The sequence below is a fragment of the Diplotaxodon limnothrissa genome, linkage group LG23 (genome assembly GCF_057381915.1).
Source record: "Diplotaxodon limnothrissa isolate DT_005_m linkage group LG23, D_limnothrissa_male_GT1.1, whole genome shotgun sequence".
Classification (NCBI taxonomy): domain Eukaryota; kingdom Metazoa; phylum Chordata; class Actinopteri; order Cichliformes; family Cichlidae; genus Diplotaxodon; species Diplotaxodon limnothrissa.
The window spans coordinates 35001636-35028968 of NC_140617.1; the positions used below are offsets into that span (position 1 = coordinate 35001636).

The 27333-nt window shown below is 43.7% G+C and overlaps 2 protein-coding genes across 2 annotated transcripts in view; both read right to left on the minus strand.

The window, feature by feature from the left end:
* Positions 1-302: 302 nt before the first annotated feature.
* LOC146608599 (RNA-binding protein 43-like) lies at positions 303-2898 on the minus strand. The gene is made up of 3 exons (XM_085348598.1): positions 2635-2898; positions 1165-1259; positions 303-1053 (listed from the first exon to the last, which is right to left on the minus strand). The coding sequence occupies exons 1-3, from the start codon at positions 2831-2833 to the stop codon at positions 439-441; spliced, it is 909 nt and encodes a 302-aa protein (XP_085204724.1). The 5' UTR covers positions 2834-2898; the 3' UTR covers positions 303-438.
* Positions 2899-3294: 396 nt separating this feature from the next.
* Positions 3295-27333, minus strand: part of LOC146608600 (R3H domain-containing protein 1-like) — a 52668-nt gene continuing 28629 nt past the window's right edge. The window contains exons 8-27 of the mRNA XM_085347737.1: positions 26956-27015; positions 26560-26700; positions 25304-25412; positions 25045-25140; positions 24623-24648; positions 24251-24304; positions 23369-23601; positions 20312-20581; positions 19615-19769; positions 18995-19126; positions 17748-18098; positions 17402-17534; positions 12740-12897; positions 12396-12529; positions 9691-9794; positions 7033-7214; positions 6287-6428; positions 5496-5593; positions 5322-5406; positions 3295-4459 (exon numbers count right to left, since the gene is read on the minus strand). Coding sequence (XP_085203863.1) covers positions 4140-4459; positions 5322-5406; positions 5496-5593; positions 6287-6428; positions 7033-7214; positions 9691-9794; positions 12396-12529; positions 12740-12897; positions 17402-17534; positions 17748-18098; positions 18995-19126; positions 19615-19769; positions 20312-20581; positions 23369-23601; positions 24251-24304; positions 24623-24648; positions 25045-25140; positions 25304-25412; positions 26560-26700; positions 26956-27015 — 2983 coding nt within the window. The 3' untranslated portion in view covers positions 3295-4139. The remainder of the gene's footprint in view (positions 4460-5321; positions 5407-5495; positions 5594-6286; positions 6429-7032; positions 7215-9690; positions 9795-12395; positions 12530-12739; positions 12898-17401; positions 17535-17747; positions 18099-18994; positions 19127-19614; positions 19770-20311; positions 20582-23368; positions 23602-24250; positions 24305-24622; positions 24649-25044; positions 25141-25303; positions 25413-26559; positions 26701-26955; positions 27016-27333) is intronic.

Sequence of the window (27333 nt, forward strand, 5' to 3'; positions counted from 1 at the left end):
TAAAACTCAAACAAAGTTTTCAGTTTCTGGATGGCTTTCTGGACTCCTGAGGTCACCTTGGAACGTTGCTGCTCAGTCAACGATATTTGCATGAGGTCAGTTTCTACAACATACCTGACAGATAAGTCAGTGCCCGCAAAGCATCTGCCCAACTCCTTCTTGTGAAATGTTTTGATGTATCTGAATATGTAAGAGTCAACCCAGATATCATCCTGACCTTCCGGAGAGACTCCACACGCCACTGCGGGACCTTCAGTATATCTCTCCGAGGTTTTTGAGACATCTTTAAATTCAGTCTGGAGCTTACTTCTCACTGCTGAGCTGCTTGGATTCTTCAAACAGCCCATGCTGCTCTGGTGAGACCCCAAATCACCCTCTCTTCTAATCTCTGTGGCTGAAATCTTGCCTGCTCTGGGATGTTTTTGTGAGGCACTGTCATTATAAGGCTCTGTTGTTGATATTGCGATATACTGGTTGAGGAAGGCCCGATAAGGAAGATGCTTTGATTTCCTTCTCGACCACTTGTATGTGGTTGGCCTTTCTTTGTTCTGTTGGCTGACCTTCCAGTTTGTCCTTTCCATTGATGCGTGCTTTCAAAATCCTCCCTGGAGCCAAACTCTCAGAGGAAACTTTTTGCCTCAAGGAGGCATTTTGAGTCTTTGAGAGAAGTCTTTGGATTTCATTTGCCTTACCTGGGCTCTGTGTTGATAATGTTGATAAGCTGCTTGCGGGTTCCCTCTTAGAGCTGCTGTGGCTTACAGAGTCGACATACTTGTGATGAGATATTAACCTCGTATTATGACCAGTTTCTCTTGGGTTAATACCAGCAGTTTGGACTGTGACTGCAGATTGAAGCTCATCGGCTCTGCGAATGAGGTCCCCTCTCAGGGCTTGGACAGCTGCAAAAGGCCCCTCAATGAAGACTTTCCTCTCCTGGGGCACAGGACGAAAACGCAGCGATCTGTGAGCTGACCGCAGGCTCTCAATCACCAAGTCCCGATTGCCGCCGAATATAGAAAGATCAACCGTAGCGCTTGGGACGTAGAAAAACACCTGCACCACAGAAACGTGCTTGAATTAGAAACTTTTATTTTGCAATCAAAAGCTTATCAAAAGCAAGTGACTTAAGTAGGCATGGTGTTTTAAAATCACACTGATACTTACATCTGTGCTGAAGGGAAACACAGTGAGGACGAAGTCTTCAGGAAACTGGCTGTCTGTCATAATATGCTGCTTCTTTTCCACCACCCTCGCTGCATCTGCCAAAAGTTAGCACAGTTCTGCTGTGGTCTCTACCCAGGTCATTGTTATAATGATGCCTCATGAACCCACAAAGCTAGCACACTTTTTTTGTCACTCAGAGTGCACAGAGCATGACTCGACTCATTATCTACCAGTCTAATGTTAGCTTTTATATAACAGTACATCACTTTGATAATATCAGATTAATCCATTCATCAGTTAGGCACACATCCAAGCTGCAGATCATACAAAAATCAAATGTTTCATTCATACATTACCCTTTCCACTCAGCATAATGTAAAAGTGGTTCTCAGGGGAAACTGAAATTGGTTCCCGTGGGTACCAATTATAGTGAAAAATAGCAGATATGTTTGACAATGACGAAACAGTTTGTGTAAGCCCTTTAGGTATTTGCAATTCCACATGGATAAGGTGGCCTTAGTTTGTGTCTGTCATTTATTATTACATTCACAGAGCTCCGGAAATAAGTCTCCTATTTTAAAAAAAACAGAATATGTTCAAACTCATAAAGCAGACTGTATTGTCTGACTAAGGTAACTGGAACACTGCACCAATCAGGGAGCACTATTTTAATTTCTAATAATCCCATTGTACAATAAACAATACACCCGGCTTTAGAGTTAAACAACAGGCTGTATGTTATGCAGCAATGATGTGTCTGAACTGAAATAAACTTCATATTTTTGATAGAAGACAGTACATACAGATTCAACTGTACGTTGTTTTTAGGCCTTTATTGTAGTAAAATATCTGTATACACGAGTGTTGTCACAACACTATGAAGTTTTAAGATGTTGTTTGCTACATTGTTTTTTATTTTAGAACTGTGAACACAAAAATCATAAATTGAAGAAAACAGACTGCTTTTCTTTTCTTTTTCTATTTTTTGAAGAGTTGGGCCGAATCTAAAGTGCTTCAGAGACAGGCACATTTACATGCGGTGACTTATTGTGAAAAGTAAAAATCACAGTAAGCGGTCATTAAAAAGTGTTCATTGTTTACAAACTGATGAGTCATCTCATAAATCATCATACAGCCTGTATAGGCTGAAAGTGTCGGCGATACTGGCCCTGGGTTTACTTGGAAACGGACTGAAATCAAAATTTGAAGTATTGCAGTAACATTTAGCTTAAATTAGCTTAGAGTGGACAACTTTTTAGAGCAGCTTTTTGGGCAACTTCATTTAACTCACTGAGCGCTGGAAGAACTGCTCATACGCAGATTAGCTTTTGTTGGTTGGAAGGGGACACCCTCAAAAACTGCTTGTTGTCATTAAATTAATGTATTTATTGAAGGACGCACAGCTTTACACACTATCAGTAGCGACATGTTAGCCTATAGCCTGCCTTTAGCCACCACCTGCTAATTTACCTTCTTCGTTTTCAAAAGTGACAAACGCAACTCCGTCCATGTTGGTGGGATATTTGACCTTTTCGACGTCTCCTCCATCACTCTTCCGGGTGCTTTGGAAGTGAATGGTCAGCTTATCAGTTATCCTGCCGGGGGGCAACACATTGGGAACACCGGAGACAACCACCGTCCTGCTGTTCTCCCAGGAGTCGGTCTCCATTACCCTTTTGTTATGCTACATTAGCACTGAAGCGTCGACATAACGGTTAGATACTCCCGCGTTTTTCGGCCACACTAAACACGCCTGTCATTAATATGTAACCACTAAACCAGTTTTCTGTTAGTTTCACTTTCACTCGTTAATTCCAGTGTTCATAATGCGGTAACGAACTTTGCCCACTAGGTGTCTCTGTTTCACTACATCCCAGGCTGAGAGGAGCGTTCGTTCAAAATGGCTCATTCATGCAGCTGGAAATGAGGCTGCAGAGCAGAGCAAACATCTCCGCAGTGCCCAAAAGGCACAGATACAAACCTCATGGCAACATCTTCCACAGAGTTGCCTCATCTGTTGCTCTTCTCTCCCATACCGAAGCGACATCTTGCTCCCAAGGAAACATTTCAATTAGACCTTGAAATTGCTGACTGCAGCTAACTAGTGGAAAAAGTCAACACTTGTGGTGCAAACATTTATTAGAATCTAATTTTTAAAAAATGAAAGAAAAGAAGAAGAAAAGCCACGCCATACACAGAACACCTCTCATGAGTCACACAAACAGAAATCCAAACAAATTAAGCCAAGTAGTGACAAACTCGATTGTATTATTCTTGTGCATATAAACATTTTAATATATAAAACAAAGTGGCCTGGTCGAGTGCAAACAAACAGGTATTAAGGGTTAATAAAAGAAAAACCCAGGCTCTGTCCGATACCAGTCAAATCTCCACCTCTGATCATCACTTCAGTGCAAATGCAACATTCACGGTGTTTAATGGTGACTTTAAATAATTCAGGTAGTTTATCTGTGATTCAGTGTTTCTTCTACAAATGCTGCTACGTGCCGTTCTAGAACCTTTAAACACCCAATGTGACACATTCAGTTCAATTTAAACATAATTATATCATCTAATTTTCAAAAAGTGGCAAGAAAAAAAAAAAATTTGGTATTAAAACAGCCGCAGTAGACACACTAATGTGATAGCTGGCAAACAAACCCCAAAAGTCTCCAAACACTTTGACTTCAGAACAGCAAACTCGAGTTTAAGAATAGAAGTGGGGCGCTGAGCGGAGCTCTGCAGCTACGGACAAATGTTACAAACTGGTGCTCGGTTTCCACCCTGCACAGACCTGTTGGCCGAAAAAAAGGGAAAAAAGCTAAAAGAAACTAAAACAAAATAAAAATGAACATTCATTCTTCAGACATTTGATGTTTCGATTTGGACAGCGTCTGGGAGACAGTCCAGACTGAGGCAGCAGAGGCAGGTGGTTGGATGTGCGTTCCATGTGTGCCGCTCTGAGATCTTAGCAGCTATGAGCCAGTCCTGTCTGAGTCGCACAGCTCCCCTTTGTGTCCACTGCCGGTTCTGAGTTTAAAGGCGGCTCGGGGGCCTGTGGGGCGGAACACGGCGCTCGGGGTGGTGTGTCTGGAGGGGAGCATGGCAAAGATAGGGCGCGACGAGGCCAGGTCTCTGCCGGGAGCGCCTCGGGTCGAGTTGCACAACCGTGGCTGCTGGTCCGACAGCTGGCGGATCGATTCGCCCCCTTTGTACATCTCTGCCAGGAGGTGGTGGGAGTCTGTACAGCTGATCCCCTCCGGAGGATGTGTCACGTCCAGAATCTGACTGCTCACTGCAGACGCACACAGACAGACAGCGCTGTGAGCAGTGGAGCCAATAAATAAAACAACTGTCATGGGTGAGCAGAGGGGGGGAAACAAACAAAAAAACGACAACAACATCAGACCTGCACCATCGGGAGGCTTCAAATAAAATGCTGCTGTCAGCTTTAAATCTTTGAGTTGGAAGGACAAACAGATCTATGCGTCTGGTTATAATTTACTGGATTTTTTTTTTTTACATTTTCTTTAAAAAGAAAAGGTCCATCTCTCAGTCTTAATTCCTCTGTAAAAGAAGCTGCGTATGAGCCCCAGTCCTTGTTGATTGCCCCTAGTGGGATTGTTGACTAAAGCGCCTGAATAATGAAGGGGAAAAAAAAATCTCAGCACCTGCAAAAAAATACAGCGTGATATTTGAAATAATCAGCACATTTGTGTCAGTGTTAATACTGCCAGGACTGCAGGTTCCACTGCCAGGTGTGATTTCTGCCCCGTCTGGAAATTATTTCTGCTTACATTCACAAACAGACGCTTTCTCCACAGATACGGAGCACAGCAAGCAGATTTTGACAGAATAAAAAAGGTGATGTTACTCCACTTAATCTGGCAAAGAGACTACACAGCAGCTGGATTTATCTGGTGATGAATCTCAGCACGAGTTTCTGATAAACACCTAAAGGCTGACATTCCAGCCAGCGTGCATGTTTTTACAAACTGCTGGCCTGAATTTGAAAAGAAAAAAACCCCAAAACACTACATAATATTCTGGACTAGGATTTGGAGCTTCTTCTGTGTTGAAGAGGTCAAATCTCGGTCAGAACCTGCCGCTAACTCGAGGTTCACTAAGCTTAAGCCTCCCTCTGGTCTTCCTATTACCTGCTTCACCTACACTGAGATCTGAAGAGACTGATTTTCTGCCGGCCTTCCTCCCATGACTGCCACGCCAAACCCCCAGAGGAACCTGAGGAGACAGAAGATGCCAGTAAGGTAGGTGTGCTTGTGGGCGGCAGGACAAGGAAAAAGAAGTCAAAAGTGGAAAACCAGTACTACCTGATGTTTGGCCATCATGTGTGCAGTGTGGATAAACGGAGGTCTGATGGAGGGTTTGTACTGCAAAGGCTGGCCCAGTAAAGAGTAGTGCGCTTCACCTGGTAATCAGAGTCAAAACAACCTTTTCAAATATCAGTTTGCAGTCATTTAAATCGCTTTAGAACCTAACTGCAGCTACATAGACAGTAGCTAACTAAAGTACTCGACAATCAATGATTAAAATATAAACTCCAAGTATAGCTGCCAGTTTAAACAAATGATATATGACATTTATTGAATCCTGTGTGCTAGAACCTGTTTAAAAACACGCACGCTTTAACATTGTTCATGGCAAGCAGGAAGTTGGGAAGTTAGCTACTGCTTAAACTACTTTGCAGCATGCTTTTCAAGCAATTTAGTGCAATTTGTCCCTTAATGTTAAATCTTAGGTTAGACATCTTTTACAAGCACAGCTGAAGTTACTGTTGTATTAAAAGTTGCTGCACAGACCCTCAAGTGTTCTCCAATGCACTGACTCCTTCATTTAGCATCAGGAAATGATGCCCCTCAGCAGGATTAGTTTAAAACACATGATCATGCTCTTCACTCCAATCTTAAAACCTCAGGAATATCAGTACATAAGCAAAGGCTTGTGAATATGGAAGAAGGTTTCATTCATCCAGATAAGAGATGCTTCAACTGTACATTTTTGATGTTGAATGCATTCGTGCGCCATTGAACTGCACAGTCACTGAGTTTTGAGGATGCCATGTTTGTAAGCATGTACTGCAATACTACTGCGCGTCTCTGACCTTGTCCACTGTGGCAGAAGGCTGTAGGGAGCTGCGGGTGGTGGGCCATGACAGGGATGGGTGAGATGCCTGTTGGGAGGCCCTTGACGCTGGGCGGCTGGCCTGGCGAGGGAGTGAGTGCCGGAGACGAGGGCAGGCTGCTCTACATACAACACACCGATGATGCAGAGAGGGGAAACCGGGAGGGAACACAAACACTTTCATTCAAAAAAAAGAAAAAGAAAAAAGCAACTGTGGCCATTTCTTCCTTTCACAAAGTCATTCTGTGGTTCAAGTCATTGCTTTAATGTTCCATTCTATCCACATTAGTCCCACTAATGTACCATTACACCCTAATGCCGAGGACTATTTTCTCCTCATTTTCAGGTTTCGGCAGCACTCACTTCATTTGCAGAGCCTATTTACTACGACATTTAACCTGCCTGGAACAGCAGGCAAGCTGAGTCTGGCTCAAGGCGACAATTCTCACGCAACTGTCAGACGCGTACAAACAAACTAAATTGGCTTTCAAATTGCTTTCTTGTGACCGTCTTAACTTTCTGACACGTAAAGTATGGTCCTATGTAGAAAACATCAGCTGAACAAATTTACAACTGAATTCAAAATTATTTGGAAGTTGCTCCCGTCAAATGAAAACCTCTGGGTCGCAGAGCTAATTAAATGGTTTCAAAGGAGAAACTACGGTCTGAAAGGCACCGCTGTTCTTCTGTGATTGCCTGATGGATGCGCCTGGGCAGCGTTTGTACCTGGGTGTTGTCCGGAAGCGGAGGGAGCTCGGCGGGCCTGCGGTTGCGTTGGTGCTCGGGGCCCAAGTGTTTGTGGCTGAGTGGTTTCCTCTGGCAGGGGGAGGGGGCCCGGGGCTGCTGGCAGGGGGCTGCTGTCATTTGCAGCATCACCATGCCGCTGCTGGGGGCCGGGGGTAACAACCCTGCAAGCAGACAGAAATGGAAAGGTTGAAGCAGTGTTTGTGTCGGCAAGAGGCAAATCAGGTCAGCAAAAAAAAAATAAAAATCCACTTATTTAATTCGTCACATCAGCTCATCATTTATGCACCAAAGTAAATGTGTTTTTGCCCCAAAGCTGCGTTTCAGCACTTTTGTTCAGCTACACACCTCATCAGGGAAAACACTGCTCCTACACCGTTAGCCTCTCAGCAATTACGTCTTAGAGCCTCGACTATAAGGGCACATTGGAATTGGCAATCAGAGAGTCCATTCCCTATTCCTGCTAAATCCTCTGCAATGATCCAGGAAATCCAATTATGTAATTATTTTGTGGCACATGAACATGACTTTTAAAACAAAACAAAAAAAAATTAATAAAATAAATCAGTGCCCCGAACATACATTATACCTCCATCTAATTAACTTCTGTTTACATGAAGCTCATATGAGGCGCAAATCATACACAAACTTTGCACAGCTGATGCTGGTGTCCATTTAGGAAATAAAACCTCGTAACACTAGCAAGGACGATGGGTATTTGGACTTAATTTGTAGATTATTTCTGGCCCCGGCCTAGCCAATTAAAAGTGTTTACTGGTCACGCTGTAGGTAAGGCCGTCGTGAGACCTTCATCCGACCTCATTACTGGAAGAGCTAGAAATGATGGCTCCCCCTCCACTGTGCTCCCATAATAATCAGACATGAATAATAAAGGTCATTAGTAAGGAGACTGCCCCACCTGGGCCTCTGGACAGCAATTCATGTCCAAAGAGACGGAAAAGAGAAATGAAAAAATGCGTTATTGTAGCTTTGTAAGGCACGAGTCCATTTTATCTTTATTTACCTTTTAATGTGCTAAGGTAAACTGGGAGACAAATTCCCAGGGTTTTTAGAAGTAGAATGGGAGGCAGAGCCTTCAGCTTTCATGTCGCTCTTCTGTGGAACCAGTTTGGATTCAGGAGACAGAAACCCTCTCTGCTTATAGATCAGGCTTAAAAGATTCATTTTTTCCAAAAGCATATAGTTAGGTTTGGAACAAGTGACCCTGAATCCTCCCTTAGGTACGGCGCAATGAATCTAGGCTGCTGGGGGCGTGACAACCAGGGTTCACAGCAACTTTAAGTGACATTGGGCCACATAGGTGGATTTTGAGCAAAGCTTTCTTCAAATGCAACTACCACCAAGAGAGCCATATCACTGGTGGTAAATACATTAGAGGGTTACCGAGGCAACCGGAATCTGGAATGTCCGCTAGCAACCAACTATCAAAGCGGTGCATGATCAGCGAATCGCTTCCTGTGTAAACACCCCTGAACCTTGAAGATAACCGTAGTTGATTAGCAGAGTTGCAGCTAAAGCACTCGACAAACACATTAGCTTTCATCCTCACTTCATTTCAAAGGCATAAAAGGTGGAACATTTAGTAAATACTCCAATCTTCTTCTGCACTGAATCGCACAATGAAACCAACAGTCCCGCTTCAAGACTGTCAAAAAATACATTGGGAAATACATTTTTACAACGTGAACAACGTACCTCTGTAGAAAAATATGGCAAATTAAAAAAAAACAAAAAAAACAATCAATATTTATGTTGTGTTTATTAAAAAAATAGACCCTTGTGAGCGCTGGTATAAAATCGGATAAATATCGACCACATTTTCTTATGAGACGGGCTACGCCGTCTACCATCATCAGTTTATACAGACACATCTGTGTGTTTGATTGAACGGGAAATACTTTGAAAGTTAAATGACAGAAGTTCTATAGGTTTGAGAAGTGGGTTATGAAGCAAAATATTAAAGAGTAATATTACCAAAGCCTGAATATGAAAAAAATAAAGAGTTATCATTAAGAGTAGGACCAACTGGGAAATAAGATGCTAGAGACCCTCTATAACCACTGGAGCACCGCAACGGCAATACCAACAACTTCTTCTGATGAGTCATGACATCAGTCATTTCTTACTTTATTGTTTTCTTTTTTTTTTGTCTCAATGCAGTCGTTGATGTCACCTTAACATTTGCAGTGGTCGACCTAATCACTGTTTAATCTCCATCCAGCTCTGGAGGAAGAGGGACGTGAGCAAATCACTTTTACTTATTCAAACTCCAGGGACCTCCCATCACAGGGCCTCGCGCTTTTTCATTTCAAAAATCCAGAGTGTAAATCTAATCATGCATCTGCCGCACATACAAAGGTAAAGTAAACTCAGGGAAGATTATTTCATTATGAAGTGCAGGCTGTGGCTACAGAGGAATCCGGTCTGCGGTTATTGACACTGAAAGATGAGCAAAATAAAGAATGTCAGAGCGCTGGCAGTGATGGGGAATCTCCAGGGCAGCTAATGTCAGAAAAAAGCGAATATTCTCACTTTACTGCGTGATGCTACTGTAGATCACCGTGTGTTTCTATCTGGACCTGTGAACAGGCTGCATGCCAGCCTCAGAGAGGAGGGTACCTGCGTACTGCTGGCCCGGGTGCTGCTGGGAGACGCAGGGGGACGAGGTCTGAGGAAACTGGAGCTGCTCCATCATCGGTGTGGGCAGGAAACTCACTGTTGAACTGAGGATGAAAACACACACGGGGATGTTCAAAATCATACATTTCTGGAGACTAAAACTATTTTAAAATGTGAGCGGATTTTGGCAAGTGAGTGAAATATGAAATGTTTATGATCCAATGACCACACTTAAAATAATTCAAGCTCCAAGTATGAGTGAATAAACCAGAAGGTGACACGGGATAAAGTCTGTTAGCGTTTTAGTTTATCAAATCATCAATGAATGGTTACTGGAAGTCCACTACGCTGCGGACACCCAGGACTTGAGTTTAGAGAAAGTTTAAAAACCACCTCTAAGCCTACACAGACGTACACCTTGAGGAGATCTGAGGTGGGAGTATTTATTAAAAAAAAAAAAAAACAGAAACTGGAAAGTAGGCGCTCTGCTCTGTAAGCAACCTGCCTGCAGGGACTCGTCTCCAGCTGGTGAAAAAGCGGGCTGCAGGTGGACGGTCGGTCCTCGTGGGAGCAGACTGAGCCGTTCCAACACTGCCACATAAATCATTCCCGCACTGACTGCCCTACTAAAGCAGCCACATTTTACAGCTGGGACGATGAGAAAGTAACCTCTCCTCACATGCGTGCATCTCTGCATTGTTCTTTTGCGATCGTGGCTCAAGAGTTAGGAGTTCGCCTTGTAATCGGAAGGTTGCCGGTTCGAGCCCCGGCTTGGACAGTCTCGGTCGTTGTGTCCTTGGGCAAGACACTTTACCCGTTGCCTACTGGTGGTGGTCAGAGGGCCCGGTGGCGCCAGTGTCCGGCAGCCTCGCCTCTGTCAGTGCGCCCCAGGGTGGCTGTGGCTACAATGTAGCTGCCATCACCAGTGTGTGAATGTGTGTGTGAATGGGTGGATGACTGGATATGTAAAGCGCTTTGGGGTCCTTAGGGACTAGTAAAGCGCTATATAAATACAGGCCATTTACCATTTTGCTGGTGACGACTGCGTACATGGCCGCGCTTGTCTCTGCTGTTTGTTACGTATACGGAGTCCCAGTGGTGCTCCTCTCGCCAGTATCCAGATTGATTGGGCCCACGGAGGTAGAAACTAATTACATGTTTTGCTTTCTGTGAGCTAGTTCTATCAATCAGCTATAATGAGAGGCTCCACACTACTCCGCAGCAGCCGAGTAATGACAGGAAAATGGCAAAACCTCTTGGAGGCGGCGTCAGAGTCGACATTCATCAGCTGCACGCAGACCCAGTTCGCCAAAAGGATGGTGGTAATAACTTCTTTTTTTTCTTTCCCTCCACAGTGAACAAAGATGACCTTGGCTCAGAGGCGCTTTGGGGATTCACTCATCAACCCCGTTTGGTCTAGAAATAAGAGGCACCTTCAAGCACCTGGCAAATCGTTTGTTTTCTGGGACAAAGAACATCTACAGTCGGGCTAATTTCTTCCATCTAAATCTGATTAACAACTTCGATTTAAAACGCGCCATTAGGACGGGATGAACATAAATCAGAGGCACTTTGTTATCAGTGTAAACATTCAGCTAATAATTACAACTTCACCTTGATACTAATTATTTATCAATGTAAACTTTGTGGCTTTGAAGCAGTTACACACACCCCTACATGTGAAGAGTATCGGTGTTCATACAAATACTTGGAAAGTTTATTTCCAGTGCAGTTAAACACGTCATTTCAAATCAGCACTGTGACGTTTGTCCACCTGAGAGCAGCAGTGAGTTGATGTTCTGTTAGTATGAGAGTGAATGAATAGTGTTATTGTAAAGCGCTTTGGGTGCCTTGAAAAGCGCTATATAAATCCAATCCATTAATACTCCCTTTACCCCAAAATCTAACAATACGTGACCGCAGGATTTTATTTATTTATTTCATATGAGGGATCGCGTCGCATCCCAGCATCGGATGCCCGACGGGTAAGCTGTTCAAAATGAGAATGTGACTAACAGCTGCTCTCCTGCTGAGCTGTATCTGATTTGAGAAACGCCTAGCACGCGAGCTTAAAAAGGAAACCAAGATGGTGACTTCCAAAATCTCCTTTAATATAAAAAGCTAAATTTATTTTCCGAGAAACTGAAACAGATGATCGCCCATGATTTGGATAAAAGAATTTCAACCTCAGCCTTTTCCCAAGGAGGGGTGGGAGGACAAATCCCACGCTGTGTGTTTTGGCAAAACTGTGTCTGTACATATTCATTAAAAAGAAAAGATTGGGAGAATTTGTCATAGAAAAAAAAAGCCCCCGACTAATTAGTGTCCAGGGACTCAATACCAGCATCAAATATCCTTTTTTTGATGGCCACATAAGAAAAACCAGTAGTGCACGAGCTAAAGTAGAAATCATTATGTATTCTTTTTAGATCCATAATGAACAGACAAGCAAATGAAAAGGTTTAATACGGGTCCTGTATGGACACAAAAGACTATTTTAGTCGACCTCTGAGCTGCTGCTACCTGATCACATCCTTTCACCATCGGAGAAATTCTGGGTCGACACTGACACATACGTTTAAGATGATAACTATTATTATCGATATTATGGCCGCATTCTTAGTTTTACACAATGAGGGGAAAAAAGAAAGTTCATTGTGTTTGAAACAATAGTGTGCAGGATTGTCACAGATGTAGATCCATACCTCATGGTGGTGTGCTGGTTAGGAGGCAGCAGGCTGTAGCAGGGCTGCATGCCAGCGACAGCCACTGCCCCCTGCCCCGGCTGGCAGGACACAAACACTGGCTGCTGGTACGTCTGCTGTGGAACAGAAACCTGCTACAGGGGGGAAAAAGAAAGAAAAATAGTCTCAACATGTTCACTGTTCTTTCTTTAGCAGACATTTTAAAACTCAGAGCCATGTTTTTGCATTTCCTAATGTCAAATAAAGACCAACAAAAGGCCTCGAGCGAGGCACGTTTCATTCATAGCAGTGCTCTTATTAATCTAGCTGGGGGAGCTCACGGAGGCGTCCCATCATCAAAGTACCTGATAAGACTGCATTGGAGGGTACTGGACCATCATGCCTTGCATCTGGTTGCCCATATTGCTTTGCTGGTTGCCAGTGAAAGCGAGGTTGGGTGTTGGCTGCACGCCCACTACTGTCTGGTAGCTGGACGCTGGGTTTGGCATCACGGCTTGGTGCACTGAGGCAAAATGAGAAAAGGCACAATGCTGTGACCGAATGAAAAGAGACCCCTGATGGATACGCTGCGATAACAAACCGCCAAAAGTGCAATTAAGGAGTCGTGATTTCGGTGTAGCGCGGCAGGAGAGGACACTCAGGAAAAAAAGCCGAGGCTATCACGATTTCACAAGACAACTGTTCAACACTTTATTGATTTTCAAAGGGTATTTGCTTCTTAAAACAATCCCAACAATGAGCACAGAACCTCCATCAAGCTGAGAACAATAGAAGAGTGTTTGGGGAGTTGAGCTGTTAAAGCTAAAGCAGGTCTGGAATAAATGAGAAAGTCAATATATCTGATTTAGCCTGCAGTGGCCTAAACCTGCAACTTGAGTAGACGAGACACTCGTCTGATGAAGGTAAATTACAAAAACACTGTCACTTTAATGAGATTTCTCCTTCCTACGATACCTTTTTGTTTTTAAAATTTAGAGAGGGCCAAATACAAGGACACACAAGAGATGACACAAAGTCACGCAGGCAGGTCCGACGATTCTCCAACCGCCCTAAAATGGCGATGCCTGCACCTAACCCGAGGCTGTGTGTGTGTGGGGGTGGAGGAGACTCGGACACTTAAATGTCAAGGTGACAAAAAGACAAATACCGGCCCTTGTGACACTCATGCAAAGTAATCTGAGTGACTAAGGAGAGGATGTCCTTTTGTGAAGGTGTCTTTACAGTCTGCCGCCCTGGGAGAAAAGTACGACGAGACAATGAGAGCGCTCGGCGAGGAACGGAGCAGGAGGACTATTTTTATCCTCCCTCGCCTCCCACCTTCACTTACAAACCAAGCATGAAATGACCGTAATATCAAAAGCACCCGATTTTTATTCCATTCCAGCAGGGAGCGACGAGGGGACGGTTCTGACTTCTTTCCTTCCATCAGACGCAGATAATGACCGACTGTCCTGATTGTTGTGCAAGCGTGGCTGACCATCCTGACGGTCTTGTTCGACTTTCAGGATTAAAGTCATGAGGGAGGAGAAGTTTCTACTCTGTAGAGTTCTTCCTCAAAGAAGAACGAGGAGTTCTTCTTTGAGGACTGGATTCCCAGATTTCGTTTTAAAAGCTGTCCTCTGCTAAGGTGCTCGCACAGTCTAGCGACGACAAGGTGAGAGGGCTGGAAAAGAGACCGGTTCACTGTGAGATTCATAGAGGCCTCTCAGACAGCGTCCCGGCCCCGCCTCCCGTCTCTCAGGCTCCAGATTCTTCTTTCTTTGTCACAAATCATACGGAACTGAGGAGAAGGACCTCTAGAAACCTCAAAATATACTCCTACTCCTTCCATGAAAAACACACAGGTGATCAGTTATATTAACCTTAAGATGAATTGAAAGTACTGAGGTTTTAACCTCTGAGAGTCACTGATGTTCTCGAGCCGTCTGTCATTAAACTTTCATGTTTCCATTTCCATAAACTAACAAGCAGGCTGGCAGCAAGACTTTTCCGCCATTATACTGCGAGCCCTAGACTGCACCATCATCACTGCAAGAAAAACCCTGACTGGTAAATGTGTCACCTGAAATTGCTTGTACTCTAAGAGAACTGTAGACCAGTGAAAACTGCCTGCTTGATTTGAACACAGTAGATTGTTCCACTCTGCGTGTGGCTTGGTCACAGGGGATCCCCTGTTCAGACAGTTTGCTTATGTTACATCAGGGGAAAAGGAAAAAGGCTCACATATAAAAAGGTGTAAGGACTTGAAATGATGCTTGAAATTCTCCCTTTAAAGGAGCTTCTGACAATATGTTCCTGTTAACTGATTGCAGCTATCGATAAGAGGGACACTTGGACCCTCACGCAGCTATTAATGCAAGTAACATGAGAGGTATGCTACAAAAAGTCTTAATTTCTTTACATCGACCTTTAAAGGAGTGAATGACTAACTGCTTTTTCACCCATTTTCAGTGCATTCCTGATACATGGTTTGGGGCTACATTTCAGCCAGAGGCTTTTTATAAGACGTCCATTTTATTAAAATGTATGGAACTATGAAAGCAAAAAGTACAGTCAGATTTTGACTGCACATGCAATATCAATTGAAGGCACAGAAAATGCATCGATGCACCACTAACAGTCATGGATTGGCCTCCCCAGACCTCAGCTTTACTAAAACTGCGTGGGATCCTCTCGACCGTGAACAGAATGAAGCCGGGACTACTTTCATAAGAAGAAAGCTTCCTTAAGAGAGCTCAGACTGTGTTGACAAGTACTGACAAACAAGGTTGTTAGAATTGCACGAACTGTTTTTGTCATATATTGTCCATTTATGTTTCCATAAATTGCTACATCTATATCCGATTTTCCTAGTAAAACACAAAGAAATGAAAGCTGGCTCAAGACTTTTGCACAGTACTGTATATCAGTACTCAAGGGGGAAAAAGGCCAATGAAATTAGTCAATATTTATTTGTTCAGATTTGCACTGGTTAAATGTTTGAATGGAGAAATGTTGAACACATTTGCTTTAAAAATAGAGCTCTATTATATTTTATATAATTTGGTTTGGCATCAGTTGTCAGACTGTCAGCAAGTTGTTGGTCTGGTTTCTCTCATCAGTTCATCCCTATTCTAAACACACACGGCGGCTCTGTGCTGTGCAGGAAAGCTTATTTATTTGCAACTGAAATCTGTTGAGCTTCAGATCTAAAACATTTTTTATTACTGTCTCTTTGATTGATTCTCTCTCTAGGCTTGACATTTAGTTTGTAGTAGGAGCAAGAGCAGCAAATCCTCAAAGGAGCAGCAGAAACCAAAGAAAAGTTGATGTACGACTCAAATCATAGCTGTATTCTTTCAAGAAAATATGTACCATCTTTAGAGGACATTAGCTTTATCAATTGTCTATCTAGTAGTGATGTTCAATTTATATAACAATGCCTTCTAATAATTTCCTAACAGCAGTGAAGAAAAAAAAGGAACACTTCAGTCCTTTCACATATATTACACGATGCTTTCTCAGAAAGAAGCTAAAGCCCTGTGGTAGTGGTGACTGTCTGATGCAATTGAGTGGAAACACTGACAGGTTCCTCTGTGGCCACTGGCTGGGCCGTCGGAGAATTTCCATTGATAACTTATTTATTGTGTGTGCAACCCACGCTGCAGCGTCTTCACCTTTAGATGCTCTTCTATGTGTGCATCTCTAATTAATGCAAAAAACGAAGGAGCAAGAAGGCGCTGGAGTCATTTTTTTTTTGTTTCCCAGAGAAATAATTGCTGTCCTTTGCCTTTGTAGGTCAGCTCCATTTGTTCGCTGTCTATTCCCCGCATCCCCAGCAGGGAAGCCACATTTGCAGCTTACAGATGACAGAATAGTGCCGCAGCCACTTATGGAGACGTGTGTGCCTGATTGTACAAGTCACAACTCTGGGGCAACATTACATCCAGTTAAGTAACAGAGAGTGTAGGTAGGTGTGTGTGTGTGTGTGTGTGTGTGTGTGTGTGTGTGTGTGTGGTGAGGAAAAAGACCAAGCAGGAGCTAACAATCTCAATTCCTGTGGCAAAATGAAAAAAAAGGGAAAAAACGAAAGACAACAGAAACTGAATAATCTAGTGATGACTCCCGGGGAGACATCTGAACTCGTAAAAACAAACAAACAGAGGGAAGGAAGGGAGGAATATCTGTCCTTCACAGAGACGTCTGACATAAAAATGCTCTCTAAGAGCTCAAAGTGAGAAGTTAACAAAGTCTATTGAGCATGACTCATGACAAAACAGCTAGGCTGAGCTTTGCTCCTAACAACACGGAGCCTCAAATTCAAGGAAAACTGTGGATCTTAAACACCCTTTGATTTCCTTCAGATCCACTGTGCGACGCTTTCAAAGCTGTGCTAATTAGTACTGTCGGTTCAGCACAGAAGAGTAGAGGTAAAAGTAGAGGGAACTGCTGGCGTTTGGTATCCCAGTGTGCAACTTTAATCTGAATTTATTATCAATCAAAGAAGACAATTTATAACGGAGCCACGTGTGGCTGTGAGCACATCAGTGCGTGTCAAAGATAATAAGGACAGAAAAATGTTTTTCGCCGCTAAAAAGAAACAGGAAAAAAAAACAAAGTGAAAAAAATCAAGTCATATTTTTTTCAAAGTAACAAAATTAAAGGTATTGAAGTGGATGATTAGTTCACTGTGTTAAGAAACTGCTCAAAACCCTTTAAACTCAATGTAATCTTGTGACAGCGATTACATAACAGCGTAATAGTGTGTGAAAGTGAGTCCAAAAATTACCCTCCTTTAAAATGACATCCAGTGGGCTGGATCGTCTTCGGCTGGGCTGATTCTAGACCCCGGGCCTTATATTTGACACCTAACATGTGAAACTGGGTTTAATAAAATTATTGTTTTTATATTAGTCGGTTAGTCACCACCCTCACCCCGTTTAATCTGCTAGTACATTAGTTGCCAAAAACACCACAGTCACAAAGTCAGCAGTAGCAGCGGCTCTTTAAAATGACCGTGTAAGTACCTTGTTGCTGGGGCAGGTTTTGGCTCTGTGGGCAGTTATAGGGCAGCGTGCTGACAGGCGGCCGGTAGTGCTGCTGCTGCTGCGTGCTGGAACAGTGTGGGTGGTGGGTTGAAGAGCAGTAACACGAGGACATCTGCGAGAGACGCAAAACACAAATTCAACAAGCGCGTGACGCATCAGCGGTCCCATTTGAATTGACTTCACAGCGGGAGGAGGAATGAAGGATTAGTCATAAAGCTGGTTTTCACTGCAGGAGTGACTCATGATGACAAATTAGCACATTCTGAGACGCCTCTGGACAAGACGGCGGGATTTTAGCTGTGCAGCTGTTAGCTGAAGTCCGTACCTGTTGGACAGGCTGCTGGATGTAGGTGTGCTGCTGCAGGAGTGGCTGGTTCAGGGCGGATCCGGGAAAAGCAGCATGACCCAGGGCGGAGCTGGGATATGTGTGATTTTGGGCCGGGGTTGGGAGTGGGATGGGCTGACCCTGCAGCACCCCCGGGTGTCCTCCTGATGGCCCTGCCACTATGTAGCTAGCAACCTGCTGTGGAGGAGTGCCCTGCAGCACCACAGCAGAGGGGTGGTGGTGGTGGTACACAGAGGGATAGTGGCGACCGTCAGGAGCTGAAGGGCCACTGTCATTGGCTGGCTGCTGCGCCAGAGTCATGTGGCTAAACTGGGCGTTGAGAGAGTCAGGCTGCAGAGATAATTATGGGGAACACTTTTAATACGGCACAGATTAAAATCAACAATAGACAGCAGTAGATTCTCAGAGCCAGGTCACACAATTTAACACATTTATTCTGCTTATAATCTAGATCAATATACAGCTCAACCAGCGCGTTTCTAATCCAAGTGTTAAATCAAAGACATCTCATATCGACTTTCACTTTAACTAAATGCAGATAGCTCATATAACTGACCCAACTCCTCATGAGTATCAGCAGCCCAGGTCATCTCTGACATGTTGTTGGAAAAATAGTGTTTTTAGGCATGGATTATGCAGCACTAACATCTGGTGATGAATTAAATATTAATGGAACTTTCCACAGGCGTAATTAGTCACAGAGGCATGTCTTTCACTAAAACCAGGTCAAAAATGAGGTTAAGCGAATGCATGATCTATATATGTGTGTAAATGGCTCCGGCTGGATTTAGATACACCTTTCCACAACATAAGTTAGCAGAATAGTTATTCGGAGGCGTGTTGAGATCTGCTTTTCTAAAGTAATGCATAGAAAGGACAAGACGTGAACTATGAGGACGCAAAACTCCATCTGCTAATTTCATTATTTCTATGAAATAAGATAATTCACAGACTACCAAAATATAAATACATTTGAATCAATATTACTGATACAAAAGGCACATCAATACAGTATGGAGACCTGGGTCTAAGGAGAGCTCAGAGGACTTCTTTAGCACAACCCAAAACGAGTGGATTCTTTTTTCTTTTTGGACATTTGTGTCAGATTTTAATGAACTAATCCAACTGCTCAGAGAAGAAGCCTATAAATAAGCTCTTAATGAGCCAGGTCTGACAGGAGATGGAGCGGGGGAAGAATAATAACATGGAAGAAGGAAGTTCGGTACCACAGTGTATTGTTGGTTAGGACAGACGGGCAGGAACTGAGAAGGAGGAAGAGGAGGAGGAGGAAGAGGATAAGAAGAGACCATTGGGTTGTGGACAGGCTCAGAGGGCGGCTGGAGAGGAGGACAGATCGGCTGAGGAGGGAAGGGAAGAAATGGACAGAAGGACAGGAGACAAGATTGGACGGAGGATGTTAGTAAACTGGTGGGGCTCACTAGCGTTCCTTCACATATTTGTAATATATTTTGTAGGTTGGATTTACTGAAAGCTAACACTAGCTCAGTCTCACACAAAGCCAATATTAGCTCAGGCTCAAATAGTGCTACACTCCACTGAATGCTAAAGTTATCGCAAACGTGGGTAAAGTAGCTAACACATAGTTAATGTGCTAACATGCAATTAGCCAGTCTTTTTATAAGAACTATACTATGTAGCTGGACATGCTAATAAATATTCTGTTTAATCAGTTTGTTAAAGTTTAGTTTTGTTAGTTTAGGACATGGTTTAGTGAAGCCCCATCTCTACACTCTGAGTTAGCGAGGTTAGGAAGCAGTTAGGAAAAACGTGGAAACTGGTTTAAATGATAGAAAAATCCCTGAAAAACAAAATACCGCCCACTGACCTGGGAGTGAAGGTGATTGGTTGGCTGTTGCTGCACTGTGGCGGGAACTGGCTGCTGTGGGGGTTTCCCCTGCTGTTGGATCCTGCCAGCAGCTGGGGCAATGCTGGCTGGGTTATAAACTACAGCGCTGCCATCAGGATGGATGAAAGGCTTGCCTGTCAAATTTAATTCATAAGAGACCGAAAACCACTGTGATGCGAGCGTTTCTCACACACAAATAATTCAGCTTCATGCAAAGAGGATAAAAAAAAAAAAAAAAAAAAAAACTTGAATGATGACAGTGAAGGACACACCCCGACGGGTCCATGAGGGGAGAGTCAACAGGAAATAACGACCTTGGCAGCGTTTGAAGATCAGTTCGGAGACCAAAAAGTACACAACTGCGCGTTGGGCCCGTGATGCATATTTACAGATTTCTCCCATCTGTTCGCTGCATTTTGATCAGCACGCTTTGGTCTGACTACTAATTTGACAGACAAACCGAGTGCAAGCCCGTGCCAACCTGTAATTCTGTTCCAAAGTTATGAATTTTCATTTGGAAAGCAGCAAATTACAAGATGGGGGATCGTATTTTTGGATCGTTTAATTTGCAGTAGACTGTGGCTGGATCACCACACTTATGAAGACACAGGAATCCTTTTTAAAAAGTCATTTCTGATTTTATCCAATAAGAATACAGAGGCTTGGCATCACCCACCTGTGTGTGGGTTGACCAGAACGCTGCCAGGTGGTATCCCTGAGGCTTCCAGCGGTAACAGGTAATAGTTTGCTGCGTCTGTAGCTGGCGGCGGCTGTGACAGGAGGCTCTTGGTCATCTCAGGGTGTCCGGCGCCTCTGGCGTCAGCAGCGGGATGGATTAAAGGTGCGCTGGGAACGTTGGAGCGGGAAGAGGTTGAGACTGGGAGAGGCAGCTGGGGGCGGGACAGCGAGCTGGACGAGGAACCGACGCTGCTGCACGATTCTGAACCTGAGGAGAAGCGGAACAGAGGGGTGATTATCCTCTGCCTCTAGATTTTCCCACAGCGACTCAAACTTGTCGCTTTTGTGCTTTCGTTATTCATGTGGGAGGAGAAGAGCCTATGGTGATAATGAAACACGGGAGGATATTCGCAGTCATGCCTCTTGCCATTAATGCAACCTCTCCTGTGGTAGCATTGCGTTGCAGTCTCTTGAGGCAACTGTTGATTGAGAAACTGGTAACTCTGCACCGTCTGTGATGGATCTCTCTCTGTATAATTAACGAATGTTGTGCAGAATGGTGAGCGCGCGAAGGGGGTTTAGGGAGGAGGGACTGACACTCCAATCTGGTGTTTAGGATTTTAGCTGGCCGAGTTTAATATTGTTCCCATTAGAAAACTTGTTAGAGGACTTTCACGGAAGGAGGAGAGCAAGAATAGCCTGTAGTTAAGATTAAATTTACATTTAAAGAGCTTGAAACAAAATAACAATATCACAGGCTTCGAAAGAAGCGGTATTTTTATGTGCTTTAAACACACACACGGTGGGACCTAATCCATTTTAAAGTAACAACAATAACACTACACAGATATGCACCATTAACGCAAAATTACCAAACCATCATCGCTGATGCTCACATTTATTTGTATTTGTCATGCAAATCGATTGTTATTGCAAAGCTCGATTGTGCAAACGCGGGTAAACATTTCCAGCCTTGCGACGTGTGGATTATACCTGAAATACCTTGAACATCCAGTACAGTTGAGCGTTGTTGTCCAATCAGATCATTTTTTAAACCTCACTGAAATGTGTGACACTTGCCAAAATGCCAGCTTAATTACCAGACGATGGCTCTTATTAGCCATCCTTTGCTGCAGTTTCACGGCCCGATGTCGTTTCATATAGTTTCGCTCCAACGCGGCCATAAAAACCTGAAGACGGCCTCCCTGCACCGAATCCCCCGCAGAGCATATGCAGTAGCAGGTGACGTTACCGTTTGTACCCGTGTCTGCCATCATGAGGCAAACTGAACTGATCACGTCGGGCTCGAGGCCGTTAAATATTGAACAACTCTGACTTGAGCACCAACTGAGTCTGAACACATGTTGTCAGAGCTATGAAAATGGGAAAAATGGCATGTGTGGCAGAATACTAGTTACTGCATTAGCATAATGAGCGATGACAGCACCTTACATTTCTTTCAGTGTCATTATATCTTTGTGTTTGTGTAGCATATTACCACCAAATACACCTGTCACAGTGGCTCAAGTCTGTGCTGTTGCAACAACATTTCAGGCCATGGTGCAGAGTTAATGCGGCTGTAAAGATCAAACATATTCTGTAACCTAATGTAGAACAACAGATCATCCTTCACAAGCTGTTCACATGGTTTCTACGTAAACGTCTAACCCGCAAACATATAAATATAGATTTTTAGCAGAGTAGAAAAAGCAAATGACCTCACATTTGTTTCCGTGGATGTTTTCCACCACTGGATTCAGAAAACACATCATAAATAATAAGTTGTGTTCGTGATTGCGAGTAAGAAACGGATAATTCTGTCATAACTCAGTCAGAAAAGCTGAAAAAACCCCCCAAAAAAATTTTTGCTTCAACAATACTAAAGCTCCTTTTTTCAGGTGATCTGTGGCAGTGAAAGCTTATTTGAGAGTGAAAGACAAAGGCAGAAGAGAAAGGCAGCACAGGCGAAAATGTCTCCTCGACTGTGAAAAATCACACGATTTAAGGAAAACTGGGGGGAAAAGAAGCAAGAACAAAATGGAGAGCAGAGGTCGCCCAAGGACTGCTGCTTGTTACTGAGATAAAGAAGACAAGCCTGTAATGCAGAACATCTCATCGCAGCCAATCGGGTTACAAATGGATCGTACTGTGGAGTAAGCACTTGCGGTTGAGGAGCAGCCTGAACTTCATCTCGGTGACACGGCACTGACACTTCCCTGTGCTTACACTTATACATTATGCAGTAACTCCTCACTGTTCGCTTTTCCACTGCTGCTGCACCACATTTAAAGAACCTCCTCCATCACCAGGTTGATGTGCGGTAATTAGTTTTGACAGCTGTCCGGCTGCGCTCGCCCCGCAGACTTTTATCGACCGCGGCGGGACGACAAACATTCCTTCTGATGAGAGCTCAGGTTCCCCCCCCCCACCCAAAAAAAGCGAGCATTTTGCTTGAAGCTCTTCTGCTACTTTCTTATTTCTGTTTCTCATTTACCATCTAATTAGTGAATCCTTCCTCCTCATGCTGTGACAGAGTTTCCTCTCCTTCGTCTGCACGACTGCATGAATAAATTAGATGCTCGCTCGCTAATGAGACAAATCCCCCATTAGTTTCATTTAGAACAAAAGCCATCAATCACATAAAAATCTACATCTGATTGAATGTCCCTCCTCAAAAATCAGTTCATTAACAGTCTGTCGATAACAGAATAATGAGAGCTGCACTTCATTCAAGCGTTTTACGTTCAGACTGCACCGTCGTTCCATTTCAAACCAAGTGAGGACGGTCTGCACCAATATGTCGGCTGATATCAGCTGTTACGACTCGTACTGTATATTTATAGCTAATTCTGCACTAACAGGTTAAGAATAGCTGAAACTATTTTTTTAAGGATGATTTCTTAATATCAGTGGTGGTAACTGCCCAAATTGTAAGAAATAATTAATGGTGTGAACACCATACTGTGAACACACCACTGTTAGGAAATATCTGTGTCCACAGTGTCTATCAGTACTGGACATCATCTGAACACCGTGCTGCTCGGCTGCCTCTTGCCTGTTTTCGAGAGCCTCCCGGTGCTCTTGCTGCTGGCTGTGCTATCCCCTCTGACGAGGACGGGGGAAATGCCGCTGAAGCTGCTGGCCTTGGTGATGGCGGGCCGCGGGGCAAGTCGGTTGGAGCTGTCCGAGCTGTCGGTGCTGCTCCAAGGCCGGGGCTCGCCGTGTCGCGGCAGCGCTTCTGTCTCCGAGCTGCTCTGCCGGCTGGCGCCAGACTGGCCGGCCCGTAACCTGAAAGGCAAGAAAGCATACATTTTCAAAATATGTTATCATCATTTATTTCTACGTCTGTGATTAGGACGCTTGTACTTAAAGGGCATTTTTTTTTCACCCTTACATACTGGAAATTGCCCCAAAATGGTTTATGAGCCGTCAAAAATGATTCCCAATCATTTTTCTTGTTGACTGATTGAGGATCAACTATTGTTTCAGCTGGAAAAGTTTAAAAAAAAAGTCTATTTTTGGTGTTTGACATGTTACAAGATGACTGGAGACTGTAACAACATATCGGAGCAGTCCAGCAAGCCTGTGTCTACTCCTAACAACAACCTGCACAAACTCCTAAATATACGATCACTTAAAGAAAGAAAAAAAAAAAAAGAAAAGATCTGGTGTTTTCATTTTGGGGGGAAAAAAATGTTTTTGCGGTTTAATTGGCCGTTTGTTGGTGTGAATAGGCTGTCCCACATGAGGAGGTCTGGGCAGAAAATCCAGTTAAACAGGAGCTTTCTCCAGCAGCAAAAACAAATCCTCACATCAGCAGTCCTGTTCCTGAGCGAGCCGATTAAGACAGACAGCGACTCAAAGGGTTTTCTCTGGAAGGAGCTCAGACGTATGTGTGCGAGGATGGGTGTGTGTGTGTCTGTGTGTGCGGACCCACCTGAACATTTGCCGCCTCTGTTGGGTGCTCATGCATGCGTCTTCATCCTGAGCACTGAAGGGAGGAGAGAAGCATTTCAGAGAGCAGGCGCTGACAAAAATGAGCCATCTACCATTTTAAAACGTGGCAGGGCTGCCTCTAATTGCTGCTCTGACAGGAATACTATAAAAGTGATTGAACTTCTGTTAAAGTAGCGGCTTTTCTGAAGAGCTCCAGTTCCCCTTTATAGGATGAAATCAGCCCTACCTTGCCCAATTACCTGACAATTCATCATCCGCGTTAGCCAGACACGGCTTTTGGGGGAATATTTCTATTTAATGAAATGTGGCGGAACGTCAGCGATCATGTGATTAATGCCATTTCACTACTTACCTTCTATCCAGTATGAAGTGATCTCCCTGCGAGTGAAGAGGGAAATTACTGTCAATAATGTGGAAGAAAAGCCAACTCATCTCTACTGAAAGATGTTTTATATTTATGAAAATTCTCTGTAGTATTGAACAATTTGTCAATAACTGTGTTAACAAAACGTGCCATTGCACTGTGGGCTCCAAAGCATGCACGTCTACCAATAAATCTGACTTCTTCACAAAGATGGAGGGCCTTGAAAAATCGGAGTGCACCCCCCTCCGTCTATAATTTCAAAAATCCTGCCGTGGTAATTGTTAGCAAGAAATCTAGTGAATTTGCACATGAATAGAAATGACACAAAGATTTGTGCAACATGGCCCCCACCACACCCCCCCACCCTCAACCCCTCCCCGCCCCACTCCGCCTACACAAACAGCTCTCACATCATGTGCAAATATCCTTTCTCTGGCTCGCTGGTACTCCTCCTCCCTCTCCTCCATCGATTTGCTCCTCTTGTCAGCTTTCAAACGCATTCGAATCTGGCAAGGACACACACACACACACACACACGCACACACACGCACTTCTTTAACAGCTATGTCAGGGACGCCAGATTGTCCCACTCTTACCAACATGTCAGAAATGAAAGTGACAGCTTGGTGGAGGAAAGAAAAAGAAAAGAAAAAAAGAAAAAACACCTACCGTGCTGTCTTCACGATCAAAGCTGGAGTTGTCTCGTTTGAGAATGTAGCGTTTCTGAAAATCGTCCGCCCTGTCATCCTTGATGTGCTCGGAGAATTTCTGATCGGGTCTGTCGGTGGGGGGAATTCGCAAGAGTTTTAGTGGCAGCTTAATTTCGGGCGGATGCTGACAGCAACATATGTCAACTTATCTCTCGACTGATTGAAACAGCTTATGGCTGCAGAAATTCGCCACCAATTAACCTGCAGAAATATCACATGTTGTAGAAGAGCGATCCCGCTAACGTTTCGTTACCAATAGAGTAGGGCGATATGACCAAAAACATTTATCGTGATATACATTTGAAAATTTGCGATAACGATATAACTGACGATATAATTGACACCAGAGAAAATACTTTACAACTCCACAACTTTATTAGTGCAAAAAAACCAAAACCCATCAATGTATTTTCACTTAAACAAGCAGCTGTTTTTTATGTGTTATGTAAAACATTAACAGTGCAAATTCCTTGCTGACAGTTTAACCAAAAGGCATTTCCAGTGGAAACTGGCCGACAGATCCTCAGCATAACCATGTATAATATCTACAAGACTTAAAGAGGTTATATACACACAACACGGTAATATTATGTTGAAGCACAGTACGTATCACTCCGCGAGGCTCCAGCCTACGGTAGCCGTAATGCTCCGACAATCCATCAAGCAGTGCGGGTTCGTAGCTTAGCAAAGTCGTACTAAGACATCTGACAGATTTTTGAGCGCCGTGTACGTAAAATCGTTTCGAGGTCAGTAAACACAACCAGAATTCATACATAAGGCACACGGGATTATAAGGGGCACTGCCGATTTTCAGAAAATCAAAGGACTGATTTTAAGTGTGCCGTATTTTCCAAAAAACACGGTATATAACGACGGCTCGCTAGCATGCGCTACCAAAAATAGTACTGTGATGTGTATCTGACGGACGAAAGCCAAACCAGTTCCACACCACTGAAGTTGCAGCATTTTTACAAACCAATTCTGGTTCATCCGTTTCATTCAACGATCCGCTTTCGCTCTTCTCATTCTGCGTCGCCGCCATGTGCGTATGAAAACAAAGGCACTGCGTGTGCGCGTTTTACCCATATTCTATGGCGATATTTCATTTTCTTATCGTTGCCCAACATTATACCGGTATTACCGTGATCGGTATGATATAGCCCAGCCCTAGTTAACAACTTAAATTCAAATAGCAAACACCTCCAGGACACTCACATTCTGGTGTTGGTGGTTTTGTTGATCACCACCGACTTCCCACTGGGGTCCACGTTGTGATCCATGCCGAAGTAGGCCGCCACTCGATGTAACAGCATCCTGTGGTAGGGTGTCATGGGTGGGAACTTTCTCTTTTGACTTCTACAGGTAAACACAAAGAAATTACAACATTACAATTAACACAAAAGGTCCCAACGCCAGGTTCAATGAGTGGGGGGATTAAAGCTGCATTCAGCATCCTGAATAGATGTCATTTTTGGGGCTGTTTTGCACTTCAGAGGTCACTGTGGGGACACTCAAAGCCCTCTATCTCTGGTTAAATGTGTTTAACTCAGTAAAACCAGGTGCTCTGGTGAGTTTGGTAAGGACAGGAAGTGCTTTTCATTCATTTCTTACTCATTATTGCTGATGAAATCCAAGATGTCCTGTTCCAACTTCAGCAGCATGATTCGATCCCTAGGAAATGAAACAGACAAGACCGTCTGAGAAGTCAGTATATCTTTCCATTTCTCAGGTTATCCCTCTGTACATGTCTGCTAATATGTTTGTCATAGGACAGGTCACACCAGAAAGAGTCACAGCAAGTTGAAGTTGTGTGTCTTTACACAATGTTTACATTTTATTGATGTAGTCAAGTAGACATTAAGAATGTTAGCTAAATGCTAACACTGTAGCTAGCAGGGAAACAGTGGCTGTATTAATTATTCAAGAACACAGAATCAGTTTTCCTCTTCGTTTAGTAAAACATGAACTAATCATTTGTTTTGTTCAAAA